This window comes from Leptodactylus fuscus, chromosome 7 (genome assembly GCF_031893055.1).
Source record: "Leptodactylus fuscus isolate aLepFus1 chromosome 7, aLepFus1.hap2, whole genome shotgun sequence".
Lineage (NCBI taxonomy): Eukaryota > Metazoa > Chordata > Amphibia > Anura > Leptodactylidae > Leptodactylus > Leptodactylus fuscus.
The window spans coordinates 9,785,960-9,808,335 of record NC_134271.1 but is presented as its reverse complement, the minus strand read 5'-3'; the positions used below and the strand labels follow the sequence as shown (position 1 = coordinate 9,808,335).

General features: G+C 43.5%; 1 protein-coding gene across 1 annotated transcript in view; it reads left to right on the top strand.

The window, feature by feature from the left end:
• Positions 1-3,406: 3,406 nt before the first annotated feature.
• Positions 3,407-22,376, top strand: part of INSC (INSC spindle orientation adaptor protein) — a 69,882-nt gene continuing 50,912 nt past the window's right edge. Inside the window, exons 1-2 of the mRNA XM_075280984.1 lie at positions 3,407-3,505; positions 19,041-19,113. Coding sequence (XP_075137085.1) covers positions 19,076-19,113 — 38 coding nt within the window. The 5' untranslated portion in view covers positions 3,407-3,505; positions 19,041-19,075. The remainder of the gene's footprint in view (positions 3,506-19,040; positions 19,114-22,376) is intronic.

Below are 22,376 nucleotides of genomic sequence, written 5' to 3'. Positions count from 1 at the left end.
TCCCCCGGCCCCGTCGCTGCAAGTCTGCTGTAGGAGGCCTAGAAGCCAGCCAGGGCCCTGGCTAGCCACCCGATCCCTCACCATCTGCTCCAAAGAGTCTGCCATGGCAGGTCCTGTTCCTCTCACCAGCGCTGGTAGAAGGTGAGTTTCCCGCCTACGTGCCCTCTATTATATATGGACTTACCAAAACGTCACCATATTTACCAAATATACAAAAACTCAGCCAATGAGTCAGCAGCCCTTTCCTTATTCAGTTTAGGGCTATTTCACAGGGTGAGCTCTGCTGCGCTGCACTGTGGGAGATGTAGTGTGTGCACTGAGGCCTCCAGTAATATTTCTTATTACAGGACCAATAACAGGAATATTCCGGATATATCAGGACATCGATTCTTCTTCTCCTTTGTGCTGAGTCTCCAGGGCCGCAGCCATTTCCTACATTCTTCTCAAGAACTTCTGGGAATTTGCAGGAAGCCGCAGCCTCACCTTGTCAGAAGCAAAATAATCTGGAAGTGGGGCCCCAGCTCTGGGCGCAGATCTCCATATATCCATCACGGGTTATGAAGGGAGGAAACACCTGACACAGTGGAGCAGAAGTCCAGACGTGGCACAGACGCTGCCGCTCATGGTGTTTTCATTGCTAGAATTTCTAAGGTTCATACAATAACAGAAGGGAAGGAGAGAGCGGAGGAAAGGATGGCCGTGACCGTCAGTGTTGTCTGAGGAACCTCAGCGAGGACGGCAGGAAAAGTTCTATACAGAGGTGACCTCCCCTAACCCTGACCTACCCAACTCCCTGCACATTCCTATTATGCCACATATTGGCCCCTGCACACAGTATAATGCCCCATAGTGGCCCCTGCACACAGTATTATCCCCCATAGTGGCCCCTGCACACAGTATTGTGGCCCCTGCACACAGTATTATGCCCCATAGTGGCCCCTGCACACAGTATTATCCCCCATAGTAGCCCCTGTACACAGTATTATGCCCCATAGTGGCCCCTACACACAGTATTATCCCCATAGTGGCCCCTGCACACAGTATTATGCCCCATAGTGGCCCCTGCACACAGTATTATGCCCCATAGTGGCCCCTGCACACAGTATTATCCCCCATAGTAGCCCCTGTACACAGTATTATGCCCCATAGTGGCCCCTACACACAGTATTATCCCCATAGTGGCCCCTGCACACAGTATTATGCCCCATAGTGGCCCCTGCACACAGTATTATCCCCCATAGTAGCCCCTGTACACAGTATTATGCCCCATAGTGGCCCCTACACACAGTATTATCCCCATAGTGGCCCCTGCACACAGTATTATCCCCATAGTGGCCCCTGCACACAGTATTATGCCCCATAGTGGCCCTTGCACACAGTATTATCCCCAATAGTGGCCCCTGCACACAGTATTATGCCCCATAGTGGCCCCTGCACACAGTATTATCCCCATAGTGGCCCCTGCACACAGTATTATGCCCCATAGTGGCCCCTACACACAGTATTATCCCCATAGTGGCCCCTGCACACAGTATTATGCCCCATAGTGGCCCCTGCACACAGTATTGTGGCCCCTGCACACAGTATTATGCCACATATTGGCCCCTGCACACACTATTATGCCCCATATTGGCCCCCTGCACACAGTATTATCCCCCATAGTGGCCCCTGCACACAGTATTGTGGCCCCTGCACACAGTATTATGCCCCATAGTAGCCCCTGCACACAGTATTATGCCCCATAGTAGCCCCTGCACACAGTATTATGCCCCATAGTGGCCCCTGCACACAGTATTATGCCCCATAGTAGCCCCTGCACACAGTATTATGCCCCATAGTAGCCCCTGCACACAGTATTATGCCCCATAGTGGCCCCTGCACACAGTATTATGCCCCATAGTAGCCCCTGTACACAGTATTATGCCCCATAGTGGCCCCTGCACACAGTATTATGCCCCATAGTAGCCCCTGTACGCAGTATTATGCTCCTCTACAGTATTATGTCCCATAGTGGCCCCTGCACACAGTATTATGCCCCATAGTAGCCCCTGTACGCAGTATTATGCTCCTCTACAGTATTATGTCCCATAGTGGCCCCTGCACACAGTATTATGCCCCATAGTAGCCCTGTACACAGTATTATGCCCCTGCACACAGTATTATGTCCCATAGTGACCCTTGCACACAGTATTACGCCCCCTAATGTCCCAGTCACTGTGGAAGCCGCTACCCTGGTAGTTACGTTTCTGGTTAGATAACTTCTGGGGGAAATTTATCAAGACTGGCGAATCTTACCCTGGGCACAAAACTCGCCATATATACTAATAGGCCTCTTAGTGTGTATGTAGGTGCGCCTGATCCCAAATCTACACTAGTCAGGAACTGCTGCAGATTTGTCACATGAATAACAGTAACTCTTACAGACCAGGGTGCCAAGACTCCCTAAGATGCACCATGGTTTGCCAAAAATGCACCAACTTGAGCTGCAAATAGTAAATCTGGACCATTGTGTTTTGATTTTCCACCATTCTTAAGATCTCTGCTTCATGTCAGTGAATAGTCTGTACAGACTTGCCACTTCTACCGCTGAGGGTTCGTTACAATCGTGTCCAACCTAAACAATACTAAGTGAGCTAAATAGTTTGGACGCCAGAGTGATAGATGTTATCTACACTGATATATTGGGGCAGATTTATAAAGACTGGCATTTGGTACACCAGTCTTATTACAGGCCCCAAGTGGTGCAGGGCACGTCCAAACTATCAAGAGACTCTGGCCTCTTAATAAACGAGGTGCAGACCTGTGCGCCAGAATGTCAAGTCAGGAACATTGGTGAATTTCCTGTTTATTAAAATTTTTGGACTGAGACGTTCCTGTTCCATTCTGCTGAAAGTGGTAAGTGAGGTGCAGAACAGGGGATGAGGCTCTTTTTGGGGCAAGTAAGGGCCGTGCAACAAAACGGTGCCACATTATCCACCAGCTTTCTGCAGCCCATTGTAACAGGGCTGCGCGGAGATAAGGGGTCACTGATGTGTCTATTGTAACAAACCCTCAGCTGTATGAGCAGGACAGACTGGAGCGAAGTAATGAAGCACATGTGGCTGGTATGACAACGCTGGGGCTTGTAGTCCGCCCGCCAGCCATTGTTGCAGGCTGTGATTTCATTCCTCAGATCTTGTAAACCTCGCCTGCACATTCTCCGCTCTGTTATTTTCTCCAGCTCCGCTCACATTTCCTTCAGTCTCTAATTACAGTCCTGAAAGTCCCGACCGGCGAGCACGAAAATGGGGCCTCACCGCAAATCTGTGAAAACAGCCGAAGAACCAAAATAGAACGACTCCCAGAGATTCTGGGCTGCAGCCCCAGCAAAAGTATGCATGACCTCCCTGCCAGGAGGACTGTCGGAGGGAGCCCTGCGCTGCTGGAGGATCCTTCCCGATGAGCTGCCCCGCACTGAGGACCCTCCGCGCTGATCCTGCTGCCACCGCCGCCCGCTGCTCCTCATGTGAGTTTTTGGCAACTTTCACTTTCCTTCCAGCATCTTGTAACTCCTGCTGTGACCTGTAGCTGAACTGTTACAATGTATCCACCTGAGCATTATGTAACATGGTGGACACATAGTAACAATCTGTATCAGAACCTGCACCCCTGGCTAGGACTATGTTCACTTACTCTATTTTGACTTGTATCGGTTCCATGGGTTTGATTCCACAGACCCAATTTTCGCACGGATCCTGGAAAAATCAGATTCCAAATCGGATGCAATGATAAACGTAGCCAAGATTCGCCACAGTCATGTGACTATGGCCTTACGCCAGGAACATTAGAAGTGACTGTGACAGGAGGAGACGCTTTGTACCCAGGTCAGACTGACAAGACGTCCCTCATTGCCTTCCAATGGAGGTTCTGCAGCAGCTTAGGTAACGAGCCCTCAGCCGATATAGAGAATGAGCTTATGGGTCGCCAAATGCAACCAATCACCTATCAGTTTGTGTTTTTATGACTACAGTGAACTGCAATGAGCCGGCCTGTGATTGGTTGTTGTAGGAATGAATACATCCAGGCATGTACATGATGCTGCATCTTAGGGTGTGGTGTGTTGTGGTGCTGATGTAAACCTCACACTTTGTTTGCACATTTAATGAGCATCGTCCGCAGTAAATCGCAGTAAATGAATGTGGTTTTAGGTGTAGTTTTTATTGCACGATACGACCGCACCATTTGAATACAGAGTATCGAGAGTTTGTTACAATGTAGAATGTCCATAAACTCTCAGCTGTGTGAGCAGGACTAGATCCGGTTATCAGGCTCGGGATGTAATCATGCTTCCATTCACTGACAGCAAGCAAGGATGTAAAAACAACATGAGATTCACCACTTCTTTATAACCGTCGTGTCCTTATTACGCGGCTCCAGCACACAATGTTTATCCTTCTTACATTCATGTCCTGTACGTTCCTTGTTTCGGCACCGTCCCTTTAAGAGGAGAGCAGGATTCCCGCATAACATTCCAGACGTTGTCCCTGGGAGTGAAATCCCCTTAATGAATGAGGAATGTGGGGAGACAATGGGGCTCTGTGTGATGGGCCCAGAACACTGACACATTGTAACAGCACAGAATCTGCTGTGACACAATGGAGCGAGTGATACAATGTATTGTCCCGAGGTCCTGAAGAAGACACCAAGCGGAGGGGGTAAGTGGCAGCAGTGCCTGTCATGGCATGAGAAGCTGTCCCAAAGGTAACGGTGTACCCACAGGGGGTCTGCAGATGATTGGTCAGAGGTAGCCATAGGATCTCAGTACCTGACTCTCTGTTTGGCATCTGTCCAGCTGGTCTAGTGGCGTCCATATATCTGTATTACAGCAGTATGGAATACTGCCAGCTACATAACCCTATATAGACAGTAAGAAGACGTCTACTGTGCGCTAACCTGGAGCTTACAGGAGATGGCTATCATTGTATGATGTTACAGCGCCACCCACAGGAGGGATATATTAGGGAAATCTCCCATTATATTCGCCTGATGTGCTGCCCCTAGAAAGTGGCCAAAAATGTGTCTCTACTCAGCTTATTTCTGATATCTCAGTAATTTTGTGGGGTAATGGCTAGAATGGTGTGACAACCACAACTCTCATGTTGCAGCTTTGGGGTGGTTTGTGCCATAGAGACTGCCGCATCCATTTTTAGGGATGTTTTTCACATTTGCGTTATCAATGGCGGCCACACGAGGGCGTAGTTTCAGCTACATGTGCGACCTATAAGTCGCAACGCAACAAAGTGCGCTCTTGTCCCAGCTGGAATCACTGTATGGCTTCATGGGGTTGTTTTTAGGGTCACTTTCTGCAAGTTCCATTGAGATCAATGGGGCGGTGACAAATATTTCTGCAATTATTTTTTTGCGTGTGAATATAACTCAGTAGCCAAATATAAAAGGTACATTGCTCCAAACCTCCAGCTGTGTGAGCAGAACATGCCATCAGCCATTGGTTATAAAGAATCATGTTCCCATTTACTGACATCAGAGATGGTGGTCGCCGGCAGGTCCCCTATATGGAGTCACATCCTAAACTCACCTGAAAGATAAAGGCATCAAATAAAACTTAAGAGCGTTCACAGTGAATGTAAGTGACAAGAGCGCCGACACAGAGTGACACATTCTGCCCCAGAGACGCCCAAGATGGGTGAGGGGTCTCACCAGACTCAGGAGAAGCCCCAGTGACTCCGGTGAACAGCCGCTCTCCTGTTACACCTGGATACAGGTAAATGTTTTATGAGTGTGAGGTCGGATACAGCTCAGGTGATGTCACCGCAGCCTCTGCCCCTCTCTCTTACAGCGCAAACCTCACCCACACAGGGGCTACAACCTCCCCCGTCCTGTGCCCTCGCCCCACCTGGCCAGGCCACGGAGACCACCGGAAATGAAAAGGCCACCAGGTGAGTGTGACCCAAACTGGGTATGTATAGCATTATACACAGGGCCTATATACTGCTAGGACATGGAAGCTGCTACTTAGGTATAAGTCACATATCTCCATATATAGTGATGTGTACAACTAGTATAACCTGGGTATATACTGTATATAATTCTATATGTACAGCCGGTATAACCTGGGTATATATTGTATATAATTCTATATGTACAGCTGGTATAACCCGGGTATCTCCTGTATATAATTCTATATGTGCAGCTGGTATAACTTGGGTATATCCTGTATATAATTATATATGTACAGCCGGTATAACCCGGGTATATACTGTATATAATTATATATGTACAGCTGGTATAACCTGGGTATATACTGTATATAATTCTATATGTACAGCTGGTATAACCTGGGTATATACTGTATATAATTCTATATGTACAGCTGGTATAACCCGGGTATCTCCTGTATATAATTCTATATGTACAGCTGGTATAACTTGGGTATATCCTGTATATAATTATATATGTACAGCCGGTATAACCTGGGTATCTCCTGTATATAATTATATATGTACAGCTGGTATAACCTGGGTATATTCTGTATATAATTATATATGTACAGCGGGTATAACCTGGGTATATACTGTATATAATTATATATGTACAGCCGGTATAACCTGGGTATCTCCTGTATATAATTCTATATGTACAGCTGGTATAACCTGGGTATAACCTGTATATAATTCTATATGTACAGCCGGTATAACCTGGGTATATACTGTATATAATTCTATATGTACAGCCGGTATAACCTGGGTATATACTGTATATAATTCTATATGTACAGCCGGTATAACCTGGGTATATACTGTATATAATTCTATATGTACAGCTTGCATTATATACAGAGGTAACGGAATCCCTATCTCAGCCAAATCTGAAAAGATCCCAGAGTATAATAATTGTTTATGGGTGTCCACAGTGGAGCATAATACTGTGTGCAGGGGCCACTATGGGGGATAATACTGTGTGCAGGGGCCACTATGGGGGATAATACTGTGTGCAGGGGCCACTATGGGGGATAATAGAGCGCGCAGGAATGCGTAGGAGGAGGTCATTGGTGTCAGTCGGGGGACCCATGTCAAAAGTTTGCCACGGGGCCCCGCCATTCCTATTTACGCCACTGGTCTATATGTACATTTATGGGCCATGCTGTCACTGTAGGACCTTTTAGTTTAGTGACCCGCAGAGCTTACAGTCTATTGCTTATAACTTTGCTTGTCTGGAATATACTGGATATTGTATTCCCGCTCTGTATACTATAGTTCGTCCCTGCCATCCATTGTTCTGAGCTACACACTTTTGTGCTTACCGTTGTTTGGACATTTCGCTGCCGGCTGCCATTTGTATATGTATCTGATGCTATTTATCCAGCCTAAACATTGGGCGAGGTAAATAAACAGTGATATTTACCCATAGATTTTACATTGGGGATAAATGACAATTCCGGCTCTGGGGAAATATGTGACGTCATCATCTCTGGAAATATAACCACGAAGGGCTGCGACTACCTCAGCCAAAGTCTTGGGAATAAAGAGAGGAAGGCTCCCGGCGCGGGCTCCTCGTCTCTGCCCTCCTCCTTGTAGTCTGTGCTGTTTGGCCTCTGCTGGACACTGTATCGCTACCAGTCATTGCTCTTATTGTAAGTTTTGGTGATTTTATAAATCCCTGTTTGTGTCTAGATAATGAACTTGTCTCATCGGTTCCTCTAGATCTTCCAGTTGGTTTGCTGGATACTGTACAGACATTATATTGTATTTTACTGTCCCCAACGTCAAAGTCGTCATTAAAATAACTCTGCTTCAGTGAACTGATTCCCTGCATTATATTGTGGATGACGATTCCCATCAACCACGTCAAAGGGTTCAAATAAATTATAGCAAAAAATAAATCTGAGACGTTGAGCTATCCGTCCGCACTCTGATCTCTTACATAGAAGGAAAGATACATCCTAAATATAGGGAGGTTATTATAGGTCTGCATCACAGAACATATAGAAATCTGTAGTTATATGTACAAGAATATAACTACTATAATACTGCCCCCTATGTACAAGAATATAACTACTATAATACTGCCCCCTATGTACAAGAATATAACTACTATAATACTGCCCCCTATGTACAAGAATATAACTAGAATAATACTACTCCTATGTACAAGAATATAACTACTATAATACTACCTCCTATGTACAAGAATATAACTACTATAATACTACTCCTATGCACAAGAAGATAACTACTATAATACTGCCCCCTATGTACAAGAATATAACTACTATAATACTACTCCTATGTACAAGAATATAACTACTATAATACTACCTCCTATGTACAAGAATATAACTACTATAATACTACTCCTATGTACAAGAATATAACTACTATAATACTACTCCTATGTACAAGAATATAACTACTATAATACTACTCCCTATGTACAAGAATATAACTACTATAATACTACTCCTATGTACAAGAATATAACTACTATAATACTACTCCTATGTACAAGAATATAACTACTATAATACTACTCCTATGTACAGGAATATAACTACTATAATACTACTCCTATATACAAGAATATAACTACTATAATACTACTCCTATATACAAGAATATAACTACTATAATACTACTCCTATATACAAGAATATAACTACTATAATACTACTCCTATGTACAAGAATATAACTACTATAATACTACTCCTATATACAAGAATATAACTACTATAATACTACTCCTATGTACAAGAATATAACTACTATAATACTACTCCTATGTACAAGAATATAACTACTATAATACTGCTCCTATGTACAAGAATATAACTACTATAATACTGCCTCCTATGTACAAGAATATAATTACTATAATACTACTCCTATGTACAAGAATATAACTACTATAATACTACTCCTATGTACAGGAATATAACTACTATAATACTACTCCTATATACAAGAATATAACTACTATAATACTACTCCTATATACAAGAATATAACTACTATAATACTACTCCTATGTACAAGAATATAACTACTATAATACTGCTCCTATGTACAAGAATATAACTACTATAATACTGCTCCTATGTACAAGAATATAACTACTATAATACAGCCTCCTATGTACAAGAATATAATTACTATAATACTGCCCCTATGTACAAGGATATAACTACTATAATACTTCTCCTATGTACAAGAATATAACTACTATAACACTGCTCCTATGTACAAGAATATAACTACTATAATACTACTACTATGTACAAGAATATAACTACTATAATACTACTACTATGTACAAGAATATAACTACTATAATACTACTACTATGTACAAGAATATAACTACTATAATACTACTACTATGTACAAGAATATAACTACTATAATACTACTCTTATATACAAGAATATAACTACTATAATACTACCTCCTATGTACAAGAATATAACTACTATAATACTACTCCTATATACAAGAATATAGCTACTATAATACCGCTCCTATGTACAAGAATATAACTACTATAATACCGCTCCTATGTACAAGAATATAACTACTATAATACTGCTCCTATGTACAAGAATATAACTACTATAATACTACTCCTATATACAAGAATATAGCTACTATAATACCGCTCCTATGTACAAGAATATAGCTACTATAATACCGCTCCTATGTACAAGAATATAACTACTATAATACTGCTCCTATGTACAAGAATATAACTACTATAATACTGCTCCTATGTACAAGAATATAACTACTATAATACTACTCCTATGTACAAGAATATAACTACTATAATACTGCTCCTATGTACAAGAATATAACTACTATAATACTACTCCTATGTACAAGAATATAACTACTATAATACTGCTCCTATGTACAAGAATATAACTACTATGATACTACTCCTATGTACAAGAATATAACTACTATAATACTGCTCCTATGTACAAGAATATAACTACTATAATACTACTCCTATGTACAAGAATATAACTACTATAATACTACTCCTATGTACAAGAATATAACTACTATAATACTACTCCTATGTACAAGAATATAACTACTATAATACTACCTCCTATGTACAAGAATATAACTACTATAATACTACCTCCTATGTACAAGAATATAACTACTATAATACTACTCCTATGTACAAGAATATAACTACTATAATACTACTCCTATGTACAAGAATATAACTACTATAATACTACCTCCTATGTACAAGAATATAACTACTATAATACTACTCCTATGTACAAGAATATAACTACTATAATACTACTCCTATGTACAAGAATATAACTACTATAATACTACCTCCTATGTACAAGAATATAACTACTATAATACCGCTCATATGTACTTGGAGTGATTTCTCTGTGTTCGGTCTGTATTTGCGGTACGTTGCATCTCAGGTGACACAGTTTGCTCTGCAGGTTTACAGGGCTGAGAACTGAGTGCAGTTTTGGCTTTAGTATTGTATGGTCCGTTCCATCAGGTTCAGTCGGGGGATGGTGCGGCTGCTATTATGGGATGGCTCTGTCTACGTCCGGGTCCGAGCTGCACAATTGTTGCACTTTCTTTACCATAATTAAATCATTTCCTGTAAATTGTCGCCGTTTTCCCTTCTGAGCAGTGCAGAATTATTTGCCAAATGGATGTGAGGAAGTTCTGGTTTAATGTGTTGCGGGGCACGGACTACTGACTCATCGGACGCGAGGGATGGAGGGCGCCGTCACTTAGGGACAATTATAAAATTGCATTCTGTGTCCCAACCAAACGGCAATAAATCTCTGGAACTTTCCACCAATTATCCGGAGAAGGATGAAGATCTGGGTCTGATTGTTGTTCTCCACAGACAAAACAAGAACCGTCATGTATAACATATAATACTGCATAATAGTGTACCCGATCATCCACTTAGTGAAGAGCCCTATATGGGTTTATGGTTTCCCTTATGGTTTCCCTTCTTTTCTATCTACTTGTACGAGCTGGTTATTTACTTTTATGGGATTGGGAGACGAGGAGCTGATAGACTCCTTTTGGCAGCCTCTTATCTCCTGGTATGAGGAAAGGATATGGCAGGGTGCAATCCAACATGCCCTACACGCATACCCCCATCAGGAGACAAGAGAGCGCCATGTCCATTAGATTGTTGCCTGTTCCCACTGACATTGATATCATCTCCTCCACTGATATACACTATGTGATCAAAAGTATCCAGACACCCCCAAAAACATATGTTTCTCATATTAGGTGCATTGTGCTGCCCCCTACTGCCAGGTACTCCATATCAGCGACCTCAGTAGACATTAGACATCGTGAGAGAGCAGAATGGGGCGCTCCACGGAACTCACGGACTTCGAACGTGGTCAAGTGATTGGGTGCCACACATCATGCAGGTCAATGCCAAACGACGCCTCACTTGGTGTAAGAAGCGGAAACATTGGACGATTGAACAGTGTAAAAACGTTGTGTGGAGTCACGAATCACGGTACACAATGTGGCGATCCGATGGCAGGGTGTGGGTATGGCGAATGCCCGGTGAACGTCATCTGCCAGCGTGTGTAGTGCCAACAGTACGGTGTGGTGGTGTTTTTCGTGGAGGGGGCTTGCACCCCTTGTTGTTTTGCGTGGCACTATCACAGCACAGGCCGACATTGATGTATTAAACACCTTCTTGCTTCCCACTGTTGAAGAGCAATTCGGGGCTGGCGATTGCATCTTACACCACGATGGAGCACCTGTTCATACTGCATGGCCTGTGGCGGAGTGGTTACACCACAATAACATCTCTGTAATGGACTGGCCTGCACACAGTCCTGACTTGAATCCTATAGAACAACTTTGGGATGTTTTGGAACGCCGACTTGGTGCCAGGCCTCACCGACCTACATCGATACCTCTCCTCAGTGCAGCACTCCGTGAAGAATGGGCGGCCATTCCCCAAGAGACCTTCCAGCACCTGATTGAACGTCTGCCTGCGAGAGTGGAAGCCGTCATCAAGGCTAAGGGTGGGCCAACACCGTATTGTATCCAGCATTACCGATGGAGGGCGCCACCAACTTGTAAGTCATTTTCAGCCGGGTGTCCGGGTACTTTTGATCACATAGTGTAATGTCTGTTTATATTATTGTATCCTATATATCGGTCAGGAATCCCTATTTCGGTGTGCCATTTATATTTTTCACATGACTGTTGCTTTAAGGTTTCTATGCCCACAAGTAAAATTTTGGCTGGGTCTGATCAGCCCATCAGCGGTTTGTGATGTGGAGCCTATCGGGACTGTACTTCAGCATCCAATGCATGCCTGAGGCGGGGTATTGTACCCTGATATTGTTCTTACCCAGGTGCCTGTGATTACATTAGTCTTCTAGGCTCTGTCTTCCCAGATCTCACTCCTGATTTTGATTTGCACTTCTGGTTAAGCCTTCTTATTCTGATTTGGTTTTATCTGTAACCCCCTGGACTTGACCATGGCTTGGACTTCTGATATTCCTCTGCTTTCATTTGTCCTATTTCCATACTTCGCTAGTTTTTGACCTTGGCTTGTGTATGGCTCTCTTGTCTGTGGTATGGTTTCTGGTCCGGTCCTAAGCCTGGCACTTTGTTCTGTTTGAGACCTGGGTCCTCAGATGCAAAGTCTATCTTGAATTGGACCTGTCTCTGGTGACATCATCTCCTTTAAACTGTAGATCCTATATGATAACATCTAATATATCTTATATTATATATTATATCTCTTATTATGTTCTATTTGATTGCAACTCATATTGTATTATTATTATGCAGGTGAAATAAAAGTAAACATGTTCTTGTATTCTGTAAATCCTTGGCAAGGGCCTTATATTTGCCTCCTGTAATTAGTACACAGCTGGGCAATAGCTAATTGACGAGCCCTTGGTGAGGGATTAGGGGGCAGGATAAACAACAAAAAACAACTTCTTCTCTGCATTTGGTGGTTGTGTATATCCCCCGAGTGCAGGCAGTGCAATATTTACCGGCAAAGGACTTAGGCTACGAGGCCCATTGGGACATTAAGACAATTCTGGACAATTTACAAAACCACTGGATAGTTGTGGTGGAGCTGGGAGGAGGGGGGAGAGGAAGAAGGAGTCCGGCCCCTGCTGTATAATGGAGGTGGGGGCACTCTTTCTCTTTCTAAATTACATCATGTAAAATTTTATTAGGTTTCTGCGAATCTGATGCTAAAATCCTGGGAGAAAAAAATGAAGACAAAATAAATTGTCTTAAAGTGCTCATACCATGAGCATGTGGAGCAACCACAACTGTGGGGTGGAACTTACAGAGTTTGGGTCTCCCCCCCCACCACAGTGTTTTTGTAAGTATTCATTAACTCTCTATTACTTTTGCTTAGTGGGCGGGATAATTCCTGCTGCGATGTCCGAGCTGTGCAGGGTGCAGCTGTCTACACTTGCTACACCTTCTCCCCTCTCACAGCATAAGTATCACAAACTCTGTAAGAGACGTCCAGCAGCTGCATCCCCCTCCTCCCCTCTGTTTACTGTATTACTCTAGATGAAAATTATTAAATAAGAAAATTATTCACCATCACATCTATGAGTGGTAAAAGTATGTGAACCTTTATTCTCAGTACCTGCTGTGACCCCCTTGTGTATACAAATGTTTCCATTGCATATAGGCTTGGATGAATTGGAATTTTATCCCTTTTCTTCAAACAACTTCAACTCTGTTGTGTTGGTGGTTTCCTCCCATGATCTGCTCACTTCAGGTCCTTCCACATCATTTCTACTGGATTAAGGTCAGGACTTTAACTTGGCCATCCCAAAACCTTTACTTTCTTCTTCCCCATTTTTGGTGGAACAACTTATGGACTTGGGGTCGTTGTCTTGCTCCAGAGTCCACGTTCTCTTGAGATTCAGCTCACAGACAGATACTATATCTTGACATCTTCCATTAGAATTTGCTGGTGTATTTCAGAATTCATGGTTCCATCAATGATGGCAACTCATCCTGTCCCGGACGCCACAAAACAGGCCCAAACAGTGATACTACCAGCACTGTGTTTCATAGATGGGATGAGGATTTCATGCTACAATGCAGGGTATGGTGCTCTCCACATATAACACTTCTCATTTACACAAAAAATTGTGGTCTCCTCCATCCACCGAACATTGTTCCAATATCCTTCTGACCTCTCTTTAACAAACTGCAGATGGACAGCAATGTTCTGCTTGGAGATGAGCAGATTTCTCCACGCACACCATTGTTGGTCAGTGTCCTACTGATGGTGGACTCATGGGCATTAACATTAGCTAATGTGCGAAAGGCCTTTTAGTCGCTTAGAAGTTACCTTGGGCTCCATTGTGACCCTGAGGATTATTATGCTCTTGGCGTGTTGGTCGACCACCCCTGGGGAGGATGATAGATGATAATGCTCCTCAATTACTTCTATTTGTAGACAATTGTCCAGATTTACTATTGTGCTTACCGAAAGACACTGGTGTGATCATTACGCATTTTAGGCACAGTGTCGCAATATGGCGCATCTAATTTGGACTTACCAGACATGGAGGGGTGTATTGTCAGAAAAAGGGGTCTTCGCTTAAATGTGCCAAAAATATGCCAAGATTGCTTGATAAAATTTGGGGTCAACGTAAGCCAAGTAAAAGGTGGTATCAATGTAGATCAGACAGGCAAAAGAGATGGCTCAGTCACTGTGATAAATCTGGCGTATTTTCAGACTTCCTAAGTTTGCATTGTCTGACTATTAGTAACTCTGGGCCGTTCTGTCTGACGGTGGATTGGTTGAGTCTAAACTCTTTAGAGACGGTTTTGGTGAGGGTTTGGTCCCTTTGCAAATACAGCGATGATGATTGTACAATTATATAGCATCCCTGTAGTCTGTATACACACTATAACCCTGCGTATATTCATCTACATCACCGAGGACCCTTCCCCTATAATACGAGACACTTTGCTAGGCAGGTTTGTGGCCATGTCAGGGACTCCTCACTTTCTTATATCTTTCATCTGATATCAGGAGACTTTTATTATATTTTTTCCTGTCCTTTGTTTTCTGCTGGACTGTAATGCTGCGTGTGCTGGGGGGGGGGGGGGGGGGGGGTCACTTATTTCTGGCTTTATGCGATGTTGCTTTGTATCATGCCGTATTCTCGCCTTTCATACGTCGCCATTATTCTCCAGTCACTAAGGTTAATTGGTGCAGATGAAGCTGCTATTTCTGGTCGCTTACAAGACGCCGCCGTTTACGTTTTGCTTGTTTGACCTGAATTCTTCCAATCTAACTTTTACTTCAGCTTTAAAACACTACAATATAGAATTATATAATGAACCATCATACTAATGTATAGCGCATATATAATAACCTACATACTCATAGTACGGAACAAAATAATAGATTATATAATAATACAATACACTGTGTCATATAATGTTCTACAATGTATTATATAGCATATTGTATCAGTGTGTCTTATATTATATGTAAAGTAATATATCATGTACAGTAATGCCTAATACCACAATGTATAATACACTATGATACAATACACCACAATATAATACACTATGATACAATACACTACAATGTATAATACACTATGATACAATACACTACAATGTATAATACACTATGATACGGTACAATATACTACAATATAATGCTCGATGATACAATACACTACAATATAATACACTGATACAATATACTACAATATAATACACTATGATACAATACACTACAATATAATACACTATGATACAATACACTACAATGTATAATACACTATGATACAATACACTACAATGTATAATACACTATGATACAGTACAATATACTACAATATAATGCTCGATGATACAATACACTACAATGTATAATACACTATGATACAATACACTACAATATAATACACTATGATACAATACACTACAATATAATACACTATGATACAATACACTACAATGTATAATACACTATGATACAATACACTACAATATAATACACTATGATACAATACACTATATAACGTATCATTGTGCAGTATATTATTATGTAACACAGAGTATAACACTCTGTAGATCCGTATTGCAGCTGTTGACCCCCCTTCCCTGTATTCTCGGACATGATATACAGCTCTGGAGTAAATATTTAGTAATGTTACCTGGAGACCTGGCGGAGGTGTTAGCAATTTGGACAGATGCCATATTATGTCAATGGGAACAGACCTACTACCCCCATCGGGCCGTACATGGATCACAGATGGACTTCGCATGTCTGTTTTTTGCGACGATGATAACAATCTCACTTATTTCACGGTTGTTTGCTGTCTGTGGTTGATGCATTTTTCATCTATTTATTACGCTTACTTATATAGTGCCATCATATTCAGATATTGACAGTCACTGTCCCATATAGGGCTCACAATCTATATTCCCTATCAGTATGTCTTTGGCGTGTGGGAGGAAACCAGAGTACCCGGAGGAAACCCACGCAAACACGGGGAGAACATACTAACTCTTTGCAGAAGTTGCAAAGGCAGGATTCGAACCCAGGACTCCAGCGTTGCAAGGCTGCAGTGCTAACCACTGAAAAATGAACGAAACGAATGTCATGTGTGGGCTGTCCATGATTATCAGGAACCCATAGACTTTTCTGGAGCTCTGAGGTCCCAAAATGGACCCAAACAGCGCAAGTCTCCGTTCTTCCACCATCGGTCCACGAGCAACGAACGGACATTTCGACGCACCCATTGAAATCAACGTGTGCACATGTAGTCTTTGATTTACACGGACATAACAAGTCCATAGGCTTTATACAGATGGCTGATGCAGCTGGATGATTCTGTATATGTGTGTTCAGTCTGTATGTATGTACACAAGACGGACTGGGCAACCACCAGAGACCGGTGTGAAACTACAATCCCCAGCATGTTTCTTTCTCTTAAAATATGTCATAACATATCTAATCCCTGTTCTAGATTCTGTCTGCCTTTGGACCTGCGTCAAATGAAGGCTACATGCAGGGATGTACCAATAGGGGGTGCTGTGGTAGCAACCGCTACTGGATCATGGAGGCTTAGGGACCCCAATGGACCCAATGCCATATACAATATACCACTATTCTAAATACTACAAGGTAGGTAGGGGCCCCATTACAGATTTGGTATCAGGGCCCAGGAGCTACACGTTACACCTCTGGCTATGTGCACATCTGTGTCGTAGTTTTCGGAGCAGAGTTCGCCACGACGGTCTGCAGGAAATTCCTGCACGATTTGTTTTTTTTTTTTTTGCTCAGCAGTGTTAAAAAATGCAGCTACCCGACAGACCCCATTACCGTCATTGGGGTCCCTTTGGAGTTCTTTGGCTCCTGCAACGGATACAGCAACACAGATGTGAACGTGGCCCAAGACGTTCGGCCATGCTGTAAGGATCAGGCGCTGAAGGCGTTACACATCTGTTGCTCCATGTTGTGCCCCTCGTCCTGAGCGGCGGCTGTTTCCAGGCTGTATTTGCCGCCGTCGGAGGAGCCGCCCCGCTGTTTTTGCCAGTTTTCCTTTTACCCGGAGTCTTCTGACCACAAAAGCTTCTGTGCGGCTCATTAGAATAAACCGCGGAGAGTGTTTGGGGCGACTTTCCATTACTGTAAAAGCTTTCCTGACGCTCGCGGCCTCTGGACGGCTCGGCTTTATTCTCTCAGGTCTATGAATTATTCATCAGGGTGTGTAGATTGTCAGCTCCTGGGCGCAGGCTTCGCCATCTGCCGTCTCCCTGGCAGCGCCGGCGGCTTCACACGGTTGTTTGTCTCATGAAACCTGTTAAGTGCTATCATTGTGAATAAACACGAACGTTTGTCCTGCAAGTGGATCCGCAGCGGCCGCAACGCCAGGGTGGAGAGTGTACGGCCACAGACCAGACCCACATCATCTATCCAGAAACCCCAACGGTCATAAATCACAACCCGTCACCTCTGCTCATCCTGAGCCCTCTGGTTCATGAGTGTAATAACAGAACCACAGTGAAGACTGACACCCGTGTGTCCATCACATGACCAGCAAACAATAAAGGTTTGCAGAGATCTAGAAAAGCACAAGGAACTGATACAGGAAGAATATCGGAAAACACTAGAACTTTCCATTATATATGTGGTGGAATATTCTGTTATGAACCGCCAGCGGCACGGGATTTTACCGCTTCTTTCTCTTGGCCTTATTTGGGTCTCGGTTGACTCTTGACCTCGATGTAGTAACAATCGCATTTCGTAGGGTGAAGTGTTCGGTTGTGGGTGCTGTGCTGCGTTCTAGTGTAGGCGACCGATATCTACAGCTCTCTAATAGACTTGGGATTTCAGGTTTTCAATATCTCTACTTGCTGTCAGTGACTGGGAACATTCAAACCAGGAGATGGTTTGTAGCAATGTATCTGTGCAGGGTGTTCAGCTTACAGCAGATGGTTTGTTACAATGTATCAGCTGGGAGTCCATTGTGTTTAACTCACAGATGATGGATTGTTACATTGTATCGGTGTAGATAACTCTGTGAATTGAACACAGCAGCAGCACAACTATTGCTCTGATAGTTTGTCACAATGTATCAGTGCAGGTGCGATGTATCAAGTAAAAAGTGGCTGAGGCCCAGTTCATATCTGCATTCGGGGAATCCACTTGAGGACCCCCCGAATGGAAACCAGTGGTGAGCAATGAAAACTCAGAGCCCATAGACTATAATGGGGTTCATGGTTTTAACGTGCGGTGTCCGCTCGAGTGATGCAGAGTGTAAAGTGCTGCTTGAAGTTCGTTCCTCTCCGCATGATTCGTGCGGACATCGCGTGGAAAACACACGGACCCCATTATAGTCTATGGGGTCTGTGTGCTTTCATTGCTCACCACTATATAATGCGTTCGGTGTTCCGTTCGGGGGTCCCCAAGCGAACTCCTCTGTGCACGGCTTTGTCTTATGTTCCTGTCTAAACTTCTTGTCTCTATCTCTCTCTCTCTCCAGTCCGATGATTCGGTAGACGCTTAGCCTGGAGGAGGATGGCCACGGACATACTGAACGCCCTGCCTGTCCACCGGTAAGACCTGCAAGGTCATGTGATCACTCCGAATATTGCTGCTTGTGGTGATGGAGGGGTGACACCATCACATCCGAGAGTCATGTGACCTTACATGTGGAGAATATGTACTACAAGTCCCAGCAGCAGGGACAGTCAGTCTGAGTTCTGTTGAGAGCACAATATATATTCTAAATATGGTGTTCCCCAAAATCTGGGGGCACACTGGGGTGATCTGAACCTTTGCCCTTTTCCAAATCTGTGTACTGCTGGTTCCTTATCCTACTAAATCCCACAGGTTCCTCATCTCTCTAGATCCTGCAGATTCTTTATTTTTAAATTTTTCAGGTTCCTCATTTCTACAGATACTGATGGTTTCTTGTTTCTCTAGGTTCTGCAGGTTCCTCAGTTTTCTAGATCCTGCCAGGTCCTCCTTATCTCTAGTTCTTACAGATCAATTGTCTCTTTGGATCTTGCAGGTTCCTTTTCTCTCTTGGTCCTAGATATCCCTGTCGCTTCCTTATCAAACCTCTAGATCAGGGGTAGGGAACGTACGGCTCTCCAGCTGTTGCAAAACTACAACTCCCAGCATGCATACTTGCTCTGCTGTTCTTGGAGCTTCCATGGAAGTGAATGGAGCATGCTGGGAGTTGTAGTTTCACAGCAGCTGGAGAGCCGAAGGTTCCCTACCCCTGCTCTAGATCCTGAAGAATTCTCACTTTTCTAGAGTCTTCAGATTCTTTGCCTCTCTTAATCCTACAAGTTCCACATCTTTATAGATATTCCATGTCTCTTTAATCCCTGCAGGTCCCTTATCTCTGTAGATCTTACAGATTTCTTGCCTCTTTAGATCCTGATGGTTTATCATTTCTAGATTGTGTAGCTTCCTTGTATCTAGATTCTGAAGATTTCTTTTTTTCTTTAGACACTGCAAATGCCTTGAATCCCAAGATCCTGCAGATTTCCTACAATCTCTAGATCTGCTTGTTTCTAGATATTACAGTTTCAGTCATTTTAGATCCTGTAGGTTCCTTGTCTATTTAGATCCTGCAGGTTCCTCATCTCTAGATCCCGTCGATTCCTTGTATCTTTGGTACCACAGTTTCCTTGTCTCTATAAATCCTGCAGGTCCCTCTAGATCCTGTCAATTCTTTGTATCTTTGGATTCCACTGATTCCTCTCCTCTCTAGATCCTGTATACTATGTCTATAGATACTGAAGGTTCCTCATCTCTCTAGATCCTGTAGATTCCTTATCTCCTGTAGATTCCTGAACGTCTATGAAACGAGAAGCGTACAGGGCAGAGTCTAGAAATCGCCACCAATCACAGGCCAAGGTGACCACGTTATATGCTTTATATTACACTATGGACTTATGGGAAGAATATGCAAATCTGCCTTCCATGATGTAATTAGGAAGACAGTTGCTGCCTCATTGTTGCAAACCAATAGAGGGCGCTCACTGGAATGTGCAAGCCTGTCTTAAGACAGGATTCCAGTGAAATAACCCAATAATGGCTGCTCCCTTTAGCCTCATGCCCGACCTTCCAAGAGGCCTTTGTTTAGCAATGACGCTGGGATTATTACCAGGTTATAGTCTCTCAATCGAGGACAGCTTTTTCGATCTGGTTGGATCTCTTCAGCCCGATGTAGAGAGGACTATAACCTGGTAGAGGTGAGAGGCTTAGACAGGGTTCGGGGAATATTGTCACTCCTTAGGGAGAGACCACCATATAGGTGTATGGAGACTTGTTAAGCCTTTAGCACTCCACTTTGCAAGGAACTATGGGAAGAATATGCAAATCTGCCTTCCATGATGTAATGGACTTATGTTATATACTCCAGTCACATCCAGAGCTGTAGCCACAATTCTGCTGGTTAGGGACAGACTAGAGATTTACCTTCTCTACATCCAGACTTGGGAATCTCCCACACTACAATATGATAATGGTGAAATAACAGGACTAGGTGTGCAGCTCTAGCTGTGACTAGAGTATAAGGATATTTTTTAGCAGGCAGCACCTCTCCTTGGTCTGCGGGTTACCGCCTTCTCTATTCAGTCTAGTTTCTCTTTATATGATCACTATAACACAGCTGGTAGGATACGATGGCATCGCTCCCCGGGGTTGTTATGTGTCCTCTATGCTCGGCTTCCAGCATGTGCCGCCTGTTTGTCAAACAATAGACTTCAATAGAAGAGAAGCCATCTGAAATGGGAGACGGGGTGACTGCAGGTGATAGGCACAAGGAGGGGCCCGCAGGTGACAGGGAGGGACCCCGTGGCGAATAATGCAGAGTCTGTCTAGACACACAAAGGGGAGATTTCCAAGGAATATCCCATATCCGGGATGTGAGAATCATCCAGAAAGATGCGACACTTTCTAATAGAAGATGGGGGAGAATTCATTATTGTTTTACGCCAGTTTTTGTGTAATATTGTCGTACATAGCGCTCCTGCGTTGGCACTGCCACTTTCCTGATATTCTGTACCCATCACGTTACATTCATCACAACATGGAGCTAGTGAAGATTTTTACCTCCATGTAAGGACGCCAGGAGTGTGCCCAACTCACCTTAAATACTGCGTACCCCCCACTGTGTATAATACCCCCGTCTTTATGAATCACCCCTTGGTCCTTCAATTCTTCATCTTGAAAATATCTGCTAGTTGTCGGTGACAGGTGACATTGTAGACCAGGTCCTGCTCACACAGCTGAGGGTTCGTTACAATGTATAAAGAAGCCATTGTCTGTCACTGGTGTCTGTTCAGGCTCTTGTCAGGGCCTCGTTGTGGTCGCTAGTAATGTGATGTCACCGGTGATGTCACCAATACCTGTCCAGCAGCTGCTGAGGTCACTGATTGGACAAATCCTGGACAATCCCAGGTTATTCAAAGGATCTAGAGATGGACGGATCTCATGATATTTATTACGAAGGCTTTGACCCTCCAGTTAATTTCAGATGGGACTTCTTCAGCACAAGTCGAAAGCGCTATCCTTGTCCTCAGACCCCAGATTATAGTCATTGGAAGCAGAGGGAAGGTGAGTAAATATAACAGTTATACTCACCTCTCCTGAGCCTCATCGTGGTGTTCGGCGGTCCTCAATGTCCTCTCCGAGCTTCTGGTTTACATAACACTTCCTAAGGTCCTCGCTGAGGCTTAGATAAAAGCATATGGCGTCCGAACTCAGGGGTCACAAGGGGTGCGCCAATCTTATGATGCCTAAACAGGGGAGGCATGATATCAAACAGAGGCTGAAAGAGGCCAGGAGGGGTGAGGGGAGG